The 12911-nt window shown below is 40.3% G+C and overlaps 1 protein-coding gene across 2 annotated transcripts in view; it reads right to left on the bottom strand.

Moving 5' to 3' along the window:
* Positions 1-12911, bottom strand: part of CHEK2 (checkpoint kinase 2) — a 41645-nt gene that overhangs the window by 18859 nt on the left and 9875 nt on the right. For both annotated transcript variants that reach the window (XM_057527392.1, XM_057527393.1), the window contains 5 exons: positions 10958-11082; positions 10692-10839; positions 8170-8260; positions 5090-5198; positions 2475-2528 (listed from right to left, as the gene is read on the bottom strand). In XM_057527392.1, the coding sequence (XP_057383375.1) occupies positions 2475-2528; positions 5090-5198; positions 8170-8260; positions 10692-10839; positions 10958-11082 (527 nt within the window). The remainder of the gene's footprint in view (positions 1-2474; positions 2529-5089; positions 5199-8169; positions 8261-10691; positions 10840-10957; positions 11083-12911) is intronic.

The following is a 12911-nucleotide window of genomic DNA, read 5'->3' on the forward strand; positions in this document are numbered from 1 at the left end:
TCCAATAAAAATTAATTTTTAAAAAATTCCTTAAAAAAATAGCTGAAAGAGTTTTAAAATGCAGGGAGGGAGATGCATGTGATATTTTGATAAAATGAAAAGCAGAAGAAAAGACACGCACATGGAAAAGGAATAGGAGATGAGAGGAAGGAATGCAAACTGTTTGGTCTGCTTGGCTTCATCATTGGCAGTGCCCTTCTGGGAATGGGTGGGGCTGGGAGCTGACAGAGCAACAACAGGCCCCCACTAGACGGAGCCAGCACGGGCTGTCTCCAGTCCCCACTATCTCCAGGGCCATGGGCTGCAGCTGCCATAGCTGAAAGTGTCTCTCAGAAACCAGAAGCCACCAACCCAGACCCTCCACTTAGGTCCTACAGGGCAAAGGGTAGGGAATTACAGATCACTGTCATTCCCCTAGTGTGTTCCCTGTGCTGAAACCTTTAGGAGCACATCTCATTCAAGTCTCACACTGACCTTTGAGGTAAGCATCCTACTGTCTCCACTGTACAGATGAGGGAATAGAGGCTCTGCAAAGTGAAATGACATGCTCAGAGCAAGGATGGGAACCCAGGTCTGTCTTCCCACTAGACTGAAGCCACATAAGAGGAGGGATGACCAAGTCCATCTGTGCTCACTGCCCGGAGCCTAGAAAACAGGCTGGCACAACAAACATTTGACAATTGATAAATCAAAACACCGGACTCCAAAGGCCAGGGTCTACTGGACTCTGCTAGGCTCTACTCATTGTCCCAAAACATCAAAATGCACTCATGAGCCCATCTTTAATTCCCATGGGCTTCCAAGTGCCCCTGTAAATTGCCAACAAATACCCCAAACATTGTCCCCAAACATCAAAATGCACTCATGAGCCCATCTTTGTCCCCAAAGATGTCCCCAAACATCAAAATGCACTCATGAGCCCATCTTTAATTCCCAAGGGCTTCCAAGTGCCCCTGTAAATTGCCAACAAATACCTCCAAGGATCTTTTTTAGAGTTTTAAATTCCTCTCCTCTGCAGCGGACATTGGATTTGTATAAATGTTATGTTTGGGGATCTTCTGACATCAGAGAAAATTCTCTGAGGATTCTAAGTGTTTATCTTTGGGGGATGTTTGAAGCAACACCACCCCAGAAAATTAGAGGGCTCCTCTCTTTAACGAGATTCCAGATCCCATGGAAAAAGGAGGCGAATGCAGGGAAGAGGAAGAAGTTGCAAGGGCATTAGAAGAAAGTCAAGCAGGAAGGTCAGCCACTCACATTCTTATGGGTTTTCGGATCCACCACGAGTTCTAAAGGAACCTATTGAATTATTGTGTCCGTGTGATGTTGTTCTTAGTTTCTATTTGCTGTTAGGATGGTCTGAGCAGGTCAGAGCAGGGAGAAGAAACCTTTTGTTGTTTGGAGGTTAAGAACCAGAATCAGACAATCCTTAGCTGGACAGACTGGAGGTTTCATTTCAAGTTTAACTCCAGTGCCTACCTAGCTCAGGACTGCATGGGGGCCCATGAATTAATGACAAAACAGAAAGAATAAAAAGGAAGATGGGATCAGTCCCACTAGTCCAACTTTCTCTTCTCACATCTTTAGATTCTTTCCATTGAGACAAGGTCATCACTGCACAAAAAAGACAAGAACTATTTACACTCAATGAGGCCACAGGCACCGTTTAATCATCCAGGATGTTGTCATACTTACTGGATACCCTTGGATTTATTTGATTTATTCCAACTGAGGTGAATGGAAATCGGCACCATCAAGAGGTATTTAGAGGTGTGAAAATTTCAGGTATAATTAAACCAAATGTACCAAATGAGCATTGTCTCCACAAACATAATCAGTTGATCAAGCACCCATAAGACATTATATTTAGGAGACTTACTGTGTCTTTCGGTCCAGAACTAACTCAGTGGAAATATCACATAATTATTTAATCATAAAAATCTTTATAAAGTATTGTCTTTTCACGGGAAGGGGGAAGGGTAAGCTGGGACGAACTAAGACAGTGGCATGGACATATATACACTACCAAATGTAAAACAGATAGCTAGTGGGAAGCAGCCGCATTGCACAGGGAGATCAGCTCCGTGCTTTGTGACCACCTAGAGGGGTGGGATAGGGAGGGTGGGAGGGAGATGCAACAGGGAGGGGATATGGGGATATATGTATATGTATAGCTGATTCACTTTGTTATACAGCAGTAACTAACACAACATTGTAAAACAATTATACTCCGATAAAGATGTTAAAAAAAAAAAAAAGTATTGTCCTTTCAAAATTTCAGGGTAAAGCTCTTCCCAGCTAAATGATAGCTAAACACATGTATGCATGCATACACACACGAACACACACGTACACACACACAATTAAGGAACCCAGGTTAATACTAGCTTTATTACACTGAAGTGCTTTGCACTCTCCCCATATTTTGACATAAATGAATTTAAGTATGGGTCATTTTTTACAGCAGTACTTACATGATTTAGTTTTTTCAAAATTTCTATTTCTGTTTCAACATTGAGTGCTGGATCCTTTGGAAAAAAAATAACATTAGAGTTTATTAGTAATAATAATAACCAATATTCAGAAAATATTTACAGTTCAAGTTAGCTGAGTAAAGGCTGCCTGGACTTCCCTGGTGGCGCAGTGGTTAAGAATCCACCTGCCAATGCAGGGGACACAGCTTCAAGCCCTGGTCCGGGAAGATCCCACATGCCGCAGAGCAACTAAGCCCGTGCGCCACAACTACTGAGCCTGCGCTCTAGAGCCCGAGAGCCACAACTACTGAAGCCCTCGTGCCTAGAGCCCGTGCTCTGCAACAAGAAAAGCCACCACAATGAGAAGCCCGCGCACCACAACGAAGAGTAGCCCCCACTCACCACAACTAGAGAAAGCCCGCGCACAGCAACAAAGACCCAATACAGCCAAAAATAAAAACAAATAAATAAATTTATTTAAAAAAAAAAAAAGAATCTGCCTGCCAATGCAGGGGACATGGGTTCGAGCCCTGGTCCAGGAAGATCCCACATGCCACAGAGCAACTAAGCCCATGCGCCACACCTACTGAGCCTGTGTTCTAGAGCCCGCGAGCCACAACTACTGAGCCTGCACGCCACAACTACTGAAGCCCGCCTGCCTAGAGCCCATGCTCCTCAACAGGAGAAGCCACCGCAATGAGAAGCCCATGCACCACAACAAAGAGTAGCCCTCGCGCAGCAACGAAGACCCAATGTAGGCAAAACTTAATTAATTAATTGATTAATTTAAAAAAAAAAAAAAAAAAGGCTGCCTGAGTTCCAAAGTCAGCACTATTCATACAGAGAAATCAAGGCGCAGAGGTGGATGAATTACACAACTCACCTAAAATCACCCTACAAAATGCTTGGCAAATAGTAAGCATTCAATAATGACCAGGCTCTATGCCAAGCTCTTTATTTAAAAGGGTCATCTCACATAAGCCTCATAATCCAAGTGAACTGGGTTCTAAAAGTATCCCCGTTTCACAGATGGAACAACTGAGGCTCAGAGAAAGGAAGCCACTTGCTGCAGTTCCCACAGCCAGAAACAAAGTGTGTTTCCACTGTTCTCACACTGCCCTGGTAAGCTCTGCTTGTCTCATCGACTGTGGAATTGTTTACATTCATAAAAATGATACAACAAACAAAAACCACAGACAAGAAGGTATTCAATTAAAATGTGTAAAGAAAACGCCAAGTCACATTTCTAATAATAGAGCAGACCCAGGTTCCAATTTCAAGTACAAGCTGAGATATTTACTGAGACTCTAACGAGAGTAGGCTTCAGGGTAGCGAAGTTGCTCTCCGTTACAATTCCAAAAGGATGACTCGAGTTACTCAACCTCACGGGCTACACCCTCCACAAGCAAAGAGGATATAGAATTACATATTTATGTAAAATGGACTTCAGCGAAGAAACCCAGATGTTTAATTTTTAAAACCTGCCTCTTCCTGTAAGCCGGTAAACTTATTACCAAATCCGGGTGCACTCTGATGATGGAGAGGTCTAAAGAGTCCGATAGGATTTGAAAGATGAAATTAAGAAGTAAAATTGTGCTCCAAGTCATTAAGAATCTGGTAGGTTATTTTCTTCCCCCCAAAATGGGAAACAAATCCAGAATCACAGGGGAAAGATCTATAACAATGTGAACACTGAAAGGAAATTCCTCTCGCTGTGTGAGAATGGCATTGTCTAGGGAGAAAAAAAAAAAGAAATTGATCTTTAAAGAATGTTAGAGTATAATAGCCAGAAACAGCTGGCCACAAAGGAAAACGTGATTAGAGGCTATGTTTTACATTACTTTGTTGGGTCATGTGTTGAAAGACAAATACACTTGGCCACTTCAGCAACGCATAAGCGTGTATTACAGAAAATGTAATAAAATGAATGGTTACCATATAAAGAGACTTTTAAAATAATTTAATATTTTTAAAAATCTATAAACATGAAGGTATTCATTGCCACGTTATCAGGAAGAGCAAAGAATTAGAAATTACCTAAATGACCTAACTCATCTAAATGATCAACCAGAGAAATGGTTGAATAAATTATGATAAAATTGGTGAGACAGAGACTCGATCATCAAAAAGGATACATTAGGGAAAAGTACATGTACTAATGCTTATGTGAAAAAGCAAAATGCAAAATTGTATACACAATATGATCTCAACCATCTAGAAACAGAAATTCATAGGAACAAAGACTAGAAGGAGGGAGAAAACTGAAAACAGCTGTGGGGTTACAGTGGTGTGGATACGGCTGGATTTTTTTTTTTTTTCCTAATTTCCTTTCATTTATTGTAAAAACAGTCTTGTAACAACTTGGAAGGGAAAAAAAAAAGCAAAAACAAGTTCCTGCTATGTGTATTATAATGTATAACCAAATATTTTTGGAACCAAATTATCTATAAGTAAGTGTTTAGATTAGTAGAATATACTCAAAATTTTTCAATGTTCTTTGATACAAATTCTGAGCAATAAATCCTTCCTGACATTGAAAATCACCACCCTAAAATTATTTGGGGAAGGTAAGAAGTGTTAAGAATGACCAAACAGCCACAAACAAGGGTACTTACTGCCTCTCTCTCGGAGCCAATAGCAAACTTCCTTTTGCTGATGATCTTTATGGCTACTTTCTTACACGTCTTCCTCTCGAAAGCTAGCTTCACCTCACCACAGGCGCCACTACAGGGAAAAACACAGAAAGTGACTGACTGTCAAAATGTTTTTAATCCTGAGACCCACCACTCCTGAACTGGCCTCAACCACTTTGAGTTAAAGACAGCCCATTGTCTCTGTTTTCAGAAACCTCACCAGTGTAAAATGTCAAAGGCATAAGTGAATAGGGACCATCCAGCAACACTGACTCAGCTCCAAATGCCACTTTTTGAGCTGAGTGATATAGACTTAGGTCTTGCTGTCACCCCAGATTGTGAAACTCTCAGAAAGACACTAAGAACAAATCAGAGAGAAATGATTTATCCCAGGGGCCAGAGAAAGACCAAATACAACCAAGTCCAAGTTAAAAATGAGTGCCTGAAACAAGTAATAGTAAACAGCAACTGAAAATGAATTACTTTCACTGATCCATTTCTCTTATTTCTTATCCTGTCTTCAAAGGAAGCGCATAAGCAGTTGATGCCATGAATTGCACCCGAAATAAAATCACAATACATAAGAAACCAAAAGTGCACCATGAAATCTGCTTGCAGCAAGCTCTTGAAGATTTGCAATTAATTGGGATGCTAAAATGGAGGAGGACTGCTACCCAGGATGACACCCAGTACAGTTAATCAAGCATCAGGGGCTTCCCTGGTGGCGCAGTGGTTGAGAATCTGCCTGCTAATGCAGGAGACACGGGTTCGAGCCCTGGTCTGGGAAGATCCCACATGCCACGGAGCGGCTGGGCCCGTGAGCCACAGCTGCTGAGCCTGCGCGTCTGGAGCCTGTGCCCCGCAGCGGGAGGGGCCGCGATGGTGAAAGGCCCGCGCACCGCGATGAAGAGCGGTCCCCGCACCGCGATGAAGAGTGGCCCCCACTTGCCGCAACTAGAGAAAGCCCTCGCACGAACCGAAGACCCAGCACAGCCAAAAATAAAAAAAAAAAAAAAAAAAAAAAAAAAAAAATCAAGCATCAGTCACCCATTACCTGCCGCAAGTAGACTTTTCTAACCACTGTGGGTTGGGGGATGGGGTGAGGGGGTTGCCAAGACATCTTTTTTACTATGTATTGTGTATATACATAACATAAAATTTGCCATTGTAATCATTTTTTTTTTGTCAATCCTATTAACATTTTATTATCAAAACTCGCATTTTATTTTTTTTGTTTTTGTTTTGTGGGTTTTTTTTTTTTGCTTTATCTTAAAGATTTTTTTTTTTATTGGCGTATAGTTGCTTTACATGCCATTATAATCATTTTAAAGTGTACAATTCAGTGGCATTAAGTACATCCACAATGTTGTGCAGCCATCACCTCTATCTAGTTCCGGAAATTTTTCATCAGCACAAATGGAAACCCCAAACCCATTAAGTGTTCACTCTCCTTTTTCCCTGCCCCCAGCCCCTGGCAACCTCTAATCTGCTCTCTCTCTATGGATTTGCCTGCTCAGAATATCTCGCATCAGTGGAATCAAACACTATGTGGTCTTTTGTGTCTGACTTCTTTCACTTGGAATGTTTTGAAGGTTCACCCATGCTGTAGCATGTATCAGTATTCCATTCCTTTTTATAGCTAAATAATAGCCCATTTTATGGATATATCACATTTTGTATATCCATTCTTTTGTTGATGGACACTTAGGTTGTTCCCACCTTTTCGCTACTGTGAATAGAGCTGCAGTGAACTGTTCGTGCACAAGTTTTTGTTGAACATCTGTTTTCAATCTGGGGGGTATATACCTAACAAGGAGAATTACTGCATCATATGGTAATTCTGTTTAACTTTTTGAGAAAACATCAAACTATTTCCCACAGTGGCTGCACCATTTTACATTCCCAAAAGCAGTGCATAAGGGTGTCAATTTCTCCGCATCCTCACAAACACATGTCACTTTCCGTCTCTTTATTATGGCCATCCTAATGGGTGCGAAGCAGCATCTCATTGTGGTTTTGATTTGCACTTCCCTAATGACTAATGATGCTGAGTATCTTCTCAAGTGGTTTTTGGCCATTTCTATATCTTCTTTGGAGAAATGTCCTTTGCCCATTTTTAAATTGGGTTATCTTCTTGTTGTTGAATTGTAGAAGTTCTTTATCTATTCTAAACACTAGATTCTTATCAGATATATCATTTGCAATATTTTCTCTCATTTTATGGCTTGTGTTTCACTCTCTTGATAGTGTCTTTTGAGGCAAAAGTTTTAAAATTTGACGAAGTCTAATTTTTCTATTTTTTCTTTTGTTGCTTGCGCTTTTGGTGCCATTTAAGAAACCACTGCTGGGACATCCCTGGTGGCGCAGTGGTTAAGAATCCGCCTGCCAATGCAGAGGACACGGGTTCGAGCCCTGGTCTGGGAAGATCCCACATGCTGCGGAGCAACTAAGCCCGTGCGCCACAACTACTGAGCCTGCGCTCTAGAGCCCATGAGCCACAACTACTGAGCCCGCATGCCACAACTACTGAAGCCCACACACCTAGAGCCCGTGCTCCTCAATAAGAGAAGCCACCGCAATGAGAAGCCCACACACCGTCATGAAGAGTAGCCCCCGCTTGCCGCAACTAGAGAAAGCCCGCATGCAACAACAAAGACCCAATGAAGCCAAAGATAAGATAAAATTTAAAAAAAAAATGAAATGTAATAAATGTTTCCTTATGGAAGGTAATGAAAATGTTCTAAAACTGACTGTGGTAAAGGCTTCACAGCTCTGTGAATATACTAAAAACCACTGAACTGTATACTTTTGAATGGGTGAATTGTATGGTATGCAAGTTATATCTCAATAAAACTGCTTTTAAAAAGTTATCACCAATAAAATTTATAAAGAAAAACTGCTCAACTGATCATTATAAGTCAATAACATACCTATCACAAATAGGTACCCTACAAATGTTATGAATACATAATGAATGCCATAAAACCAGGAACAAAAAACTAACCAATGACAAATGTTTAGAAAGAAATTAAGTGCAAGTTCCATAAGAAAAAAAAAATTACCTTCCAAGAGTTTTTGACATGATGTATTCGTCTCTTAATTCCTTGGGATAAACTGACTGATCATCTACAGTCAGATCAAAAAATACGAAAACTAAGGAAAAAATGGCAGAAATAGGTCTCATTAATCCATTTGATAAAGAAAAGATAAATAGTCCTATAACTTAGTAAACATATGGAATATAAGACAATCATTCTTAATTCCATTTAACATCTAACCCCAAAGAAATCATTTAGCTAGGCTAATGCATGTCGTAAAACCCTTGAAAAAAGATGATAGACAAGCTTCATTCCACAATGGAAACACACAGCATCATTCTCACTATAATGCAGGAAACTCATACATAAATGCTATTCTTATTCCTTGACCTCAGAACAGTTATCAACTGCACAGGCCCAGAACCAAAAGGCAATTAGTCTGAATCTAGAAAATATGTTCGAGGCAAGTAAATATCCAAAAAAAAAATCAGGCCAGAGGTCACCATACTAGTATTATCTTCTCTCAACCATTTCTACTTTTACCTAGCTGGTATTTTATAGTGCAAACCACCTTGAACTTACTTGTAAAATTAACTAAATAACACTTTCCCAAAAAATCCCCTTTATTTCTTCATTATTCGGCCTGTAACTCAGAAAAAGAAAACCAAAAAACCACTATTTCATAATTTAACCATCCATTGGGCCAAACCTGCAATCAGTTATCAGACATTCCAGTTCTACAAAGTGGTAAATTTTCAACTGCCTATAATATCTGGAAACAGTGAAATTTGTCAAGACCCTTGAGTTTCTCAGATTTCAGGTGATGGGTCTTGACCTCCCTGGAGTAACCTAGAGATCCAGTCTCTGGCACAAATCTGAACCAGCTCAGCATGCTTCAATCCAGGCTGGTCCCCAGAAGGCAGACAGCTGCCTGATGAATGAGACCTGCTGGCTACCTAGGATACAACCATTCCTCCCTGCTTATTGATATTGATGAACCTAGATGTTACAGTGACACCTGAGAATCAGGGAACTTGAGGGGCTCTGGAGATGTTATTTTCCCAAGTGTCGATGTCTACTTCAGGGGCTGTAAACTCAGTTGCCTACACAAGCCAGGAAGGTCATGCACACAGGTAAGGCTGGAGTGAGCGTAAGATGTGGAGCAGTGGAGACTTGAACAGGAAAACATCATCCATCTAAAGGAGGCAGCCTCTACTTAGCACCTGCAAATCCTCGAATTAGGGATAATATGCTCAAGTCTAGCCAGATATTCTATCTTTTCAAAGAAAACTGGATTTTCATATTAAAGCACAAATATCAGCAAAGGCCTAAAAAAATGTCAATAGGCTGAATCAGTCTGCAGAGTACCAGTTTGATCAATTTCCATCACGGCCAGCTTCAGACCACATAACACCTTTGTTCAAATAAAAGGTGCCCTTCAGATAGAACAATTAGAAAAAGATGGCACACCACTTGTCAAGTGGAGGACAGGCCACATTTCAGCGACCGGCTGCCCACCTCGACCAGGTGATCACAAACAGCAAAAGCCTGTGCAGCTGTCCTGACTATAATTATCAGACAGGAAATAAAATAGTCAGAAAACAGGAGAAACTAAGGCAATCATAAAGTGTACTCCAGGATGTCCAGAATAGCCATAATTCCGAGATGCCAGTCTGAAGACTGGCTGCATGAGAATCACCTGGGCAGGATTTTTTAAATCCCTGGGACTACTGGATCAGGATTTATGGGACAGTGCCTCTGGGAATCTATATTTTTAAGGTGTTATCCACACAAACACATACCATTCCAAGCTGCTCAACTGTCAGATAGTTTTGGGAAGTTCTGTGAGTTTTTTTTCAAATTAAAGAAACGAGAGTATTCCTCTTGTCCAAGGTTTTAAAATCACTGTGAGCTATATTTAATTCTGTAGGTTGTTTTTATTTACACCGAATGACAACTGTTCGTTTTAGATGTGATATTCATGAAGTTTTAGGAATAGATGCTTATAAAATACTACCCGATAATGATGATAAACATCTCCACTTTCAAAGGGTAACCATGTCATATTTAAGAAGGTGGAAGGTCTAAATTGAGATTGTTACAGAAAAACCCATAGCCTAATGCCAGGTTACATATAATAGTTCAATAAATATATGCAGAAATTAATGACTGAAAGGAATAAAGAAAGGGAAGAATAAGGAAGGAAGAGAAAAAGCAGGGGAAGGGATGAACTAATGGCCTAAAATAACAACTCATAGATAGCTAAGATTGATGTGATAAAAGTGAATCAATTAATGAATGATAACTAAGCAAAATGATAATTTAAAGCATATGGCTTTAAATAAAACTAATCAAACCAATTAAACCTTAGAAAATCTGTCTTGATAGAACTTTTGATTGTTAAAAAATGCAACTAGGATTGAGGTGAATCTTGAATACTAACCTACTTACTTTATGTACCTAACCATACTCTGCAAAGGACACAATGTCATTTTTCCTTTTATACAGAAGAAAAAATTCCAGTAACCAGAAGATAATAATATTACCTTTATTACTCCATACTGAAAGTGCAATTTCAGAATTGTTATTCAAAGGAAGGCGTCTTCCTTTCCCTACAAGCTCTCTATTTACAAAGGTTCCATTCCCACTGTGATCTTCTATGTATGCGATGTAAGAGCTTTTAGGACCCATTTCCTAAAAGAGAAAACATTTTATTTCAGAGTTTTAATGGTGGGGCGTTTCAGTGGGGAGACAACTAAGAGTGATGTCTAGATGACCAGTTCTCCCAAATGTATGGATATTTGCCACCTACTCTGAAGATCCGAAAGTGCTTCTTGCTGTAAGTCCGGTATTTATCGGTTCTTTTCAGCAGGGGCTCATCAAAGCAGTATTCACAGTTTCTATCCCTCCCAAACCAGTAGCTGTCGTTAACACACTCTGTAACACAAAAGCACACCCCAGAGGGCTGTTGAATTTCATGTATCAAACACCTTTAAAAACTGCTCATAAAATCTGCTTGTAGGAAAACACCCTAAGAAGGCAATCAAAATTATAGATTTGTCCATCAAGATTTTATAAGATTCAAAATCAGTGGGGAGAAAAAAACCAAATATTTCCAACGAGTTTAACAAATTATGGTTTATACATAGCCATGAAATGCTAAGCAGTCATTAAAATTCTCAAATAATTTTTAATGATTTGGAAAAATACTTATGATATAATAATAACTTCCTACTCATTACTCTCCTGAGGCTTCCCATCATACTCAGTATGAAATCTACACTCCACATGGCAGGCTAGATGCTCAGGATCTGGCCCTTGCGTCCCTCCCAGCTTCACCTTGTACCTCTCCCCTTGATCGCTACACTCAGCTCCACTGGCCTCCTTCCACTGCCCCAAATATGCTGGGTTCAACCTCCCTTGTGGCCTTTGAATTCTTCATTCCCAGTGATTTGAATGGCCATCTTGCCTTTTGTGTCTGCAAATTATCATCTTCCACTCAGCTTTCTGTATGTATAAGCACACTCCCAGCTCACCACCCACCCACAAGAGCCTGTTCTGTTTCCCTCTATAACTGAAAATTATCTTGATTATTTGTATATTGTCTCCTGGCATTCCCCTGTTAGAACAAATTCCAGAAGGGCAGCCTTGAGTCTCTTGTTTAAGAATACAGCTCCAGCACCTAGGACAATGCATATGGTAGGCAAGCAAAATGTTCATGGAAAGACAGACTAGGGAAAATATTAGCAACTCATGTCACAATCAAAGGACTATTTCCCTAATATCTGTAAAGTTTCTACAAAGCAATAAGAAAAAGACAAACAATGCAGTAGAAAATAGGTAAAGGATACAAAAAATTTATAAGAGACAGAAATACAAATGGCTCAAACATATGAAAGATGGCCAAGCTAACTCAATACAAGAAATTCTGAAAACCATACATTAAGATTCCACGTTTCAACTTTCAGATTGACAAAAATCAAAATGTTTCATATTATACTGTGTTGGCAAGAGGTATGAAGAAGCAGGTATTCCCATACGTTCCCAGTGAGAATGTAATTTATACACCGTCTAGGGAGGATAATTTGGCAAGACCAAAATTACATATGTAGGGGCTTCCCTGGTGGGGAAGTGGTTGAGAATCTGCCTGCCAATGCAGGGGACACAGGTTCGAGCCCTGCTCCAGGAAGATCCCACATGCCGCAGAGCAACTAAACCCATGCACCATAACTACTGAGCCTGCACTCTAGAGCCCACCAACCACAACTACTGAGCCCATGCGCCACAACTAACGCGCCTAGAGCCTGTGCTCCGCAACAAGAGAAGCCACCACAGTGGGAAGCCCGTGCACCACAACGAAGAATAGCCCCCGCTCGCCGCAACTAGAGAAAGCCCGTGCACAGCAACGAAGACCCAACACGGCCTAAATAAATAAATAAATAACTTTAAAAAAAAAAATTACATATGCAACCACTTCACACCCATGAAGACGGCTTTAATTTTTTAAAAAAGGAAAATAATAAGTGTTGGCAAGGATGCAAAGAAATAGGAACCCTCATACATTGCTAGTGGGAATGTAAAATGGTACACCTCTGTGGAAAATTTTGTGGTTCCTCAAAAAGTTAAACATAGGATTGCCTTATGACTCAGCAATTCCACTCCTAAGTATATACCCCAAAGAACTGAAAACATGTACCCAAACAAATCCTTGTACACAAGTGTTCATACCAGCACTAGTCACAATAGGCAAATGATGGAGACAAACC

Source organism: Balaenoptera acutorostrata, chromosome 13 (genome assembly GCF_949987535.1).
Source record: "Balaenoptera acutorostrata chromosome 13, mBalAcu1.1, whole genome shotgun sequence".
Taxonomy (NCBI): domain Eukaryota; kingdom Metazoa; phylum Chordata; class Mammalia; order Artiodactyla; family Balaenopteridae; genus Balaenoptera; species Balaenoptera acutorostrata.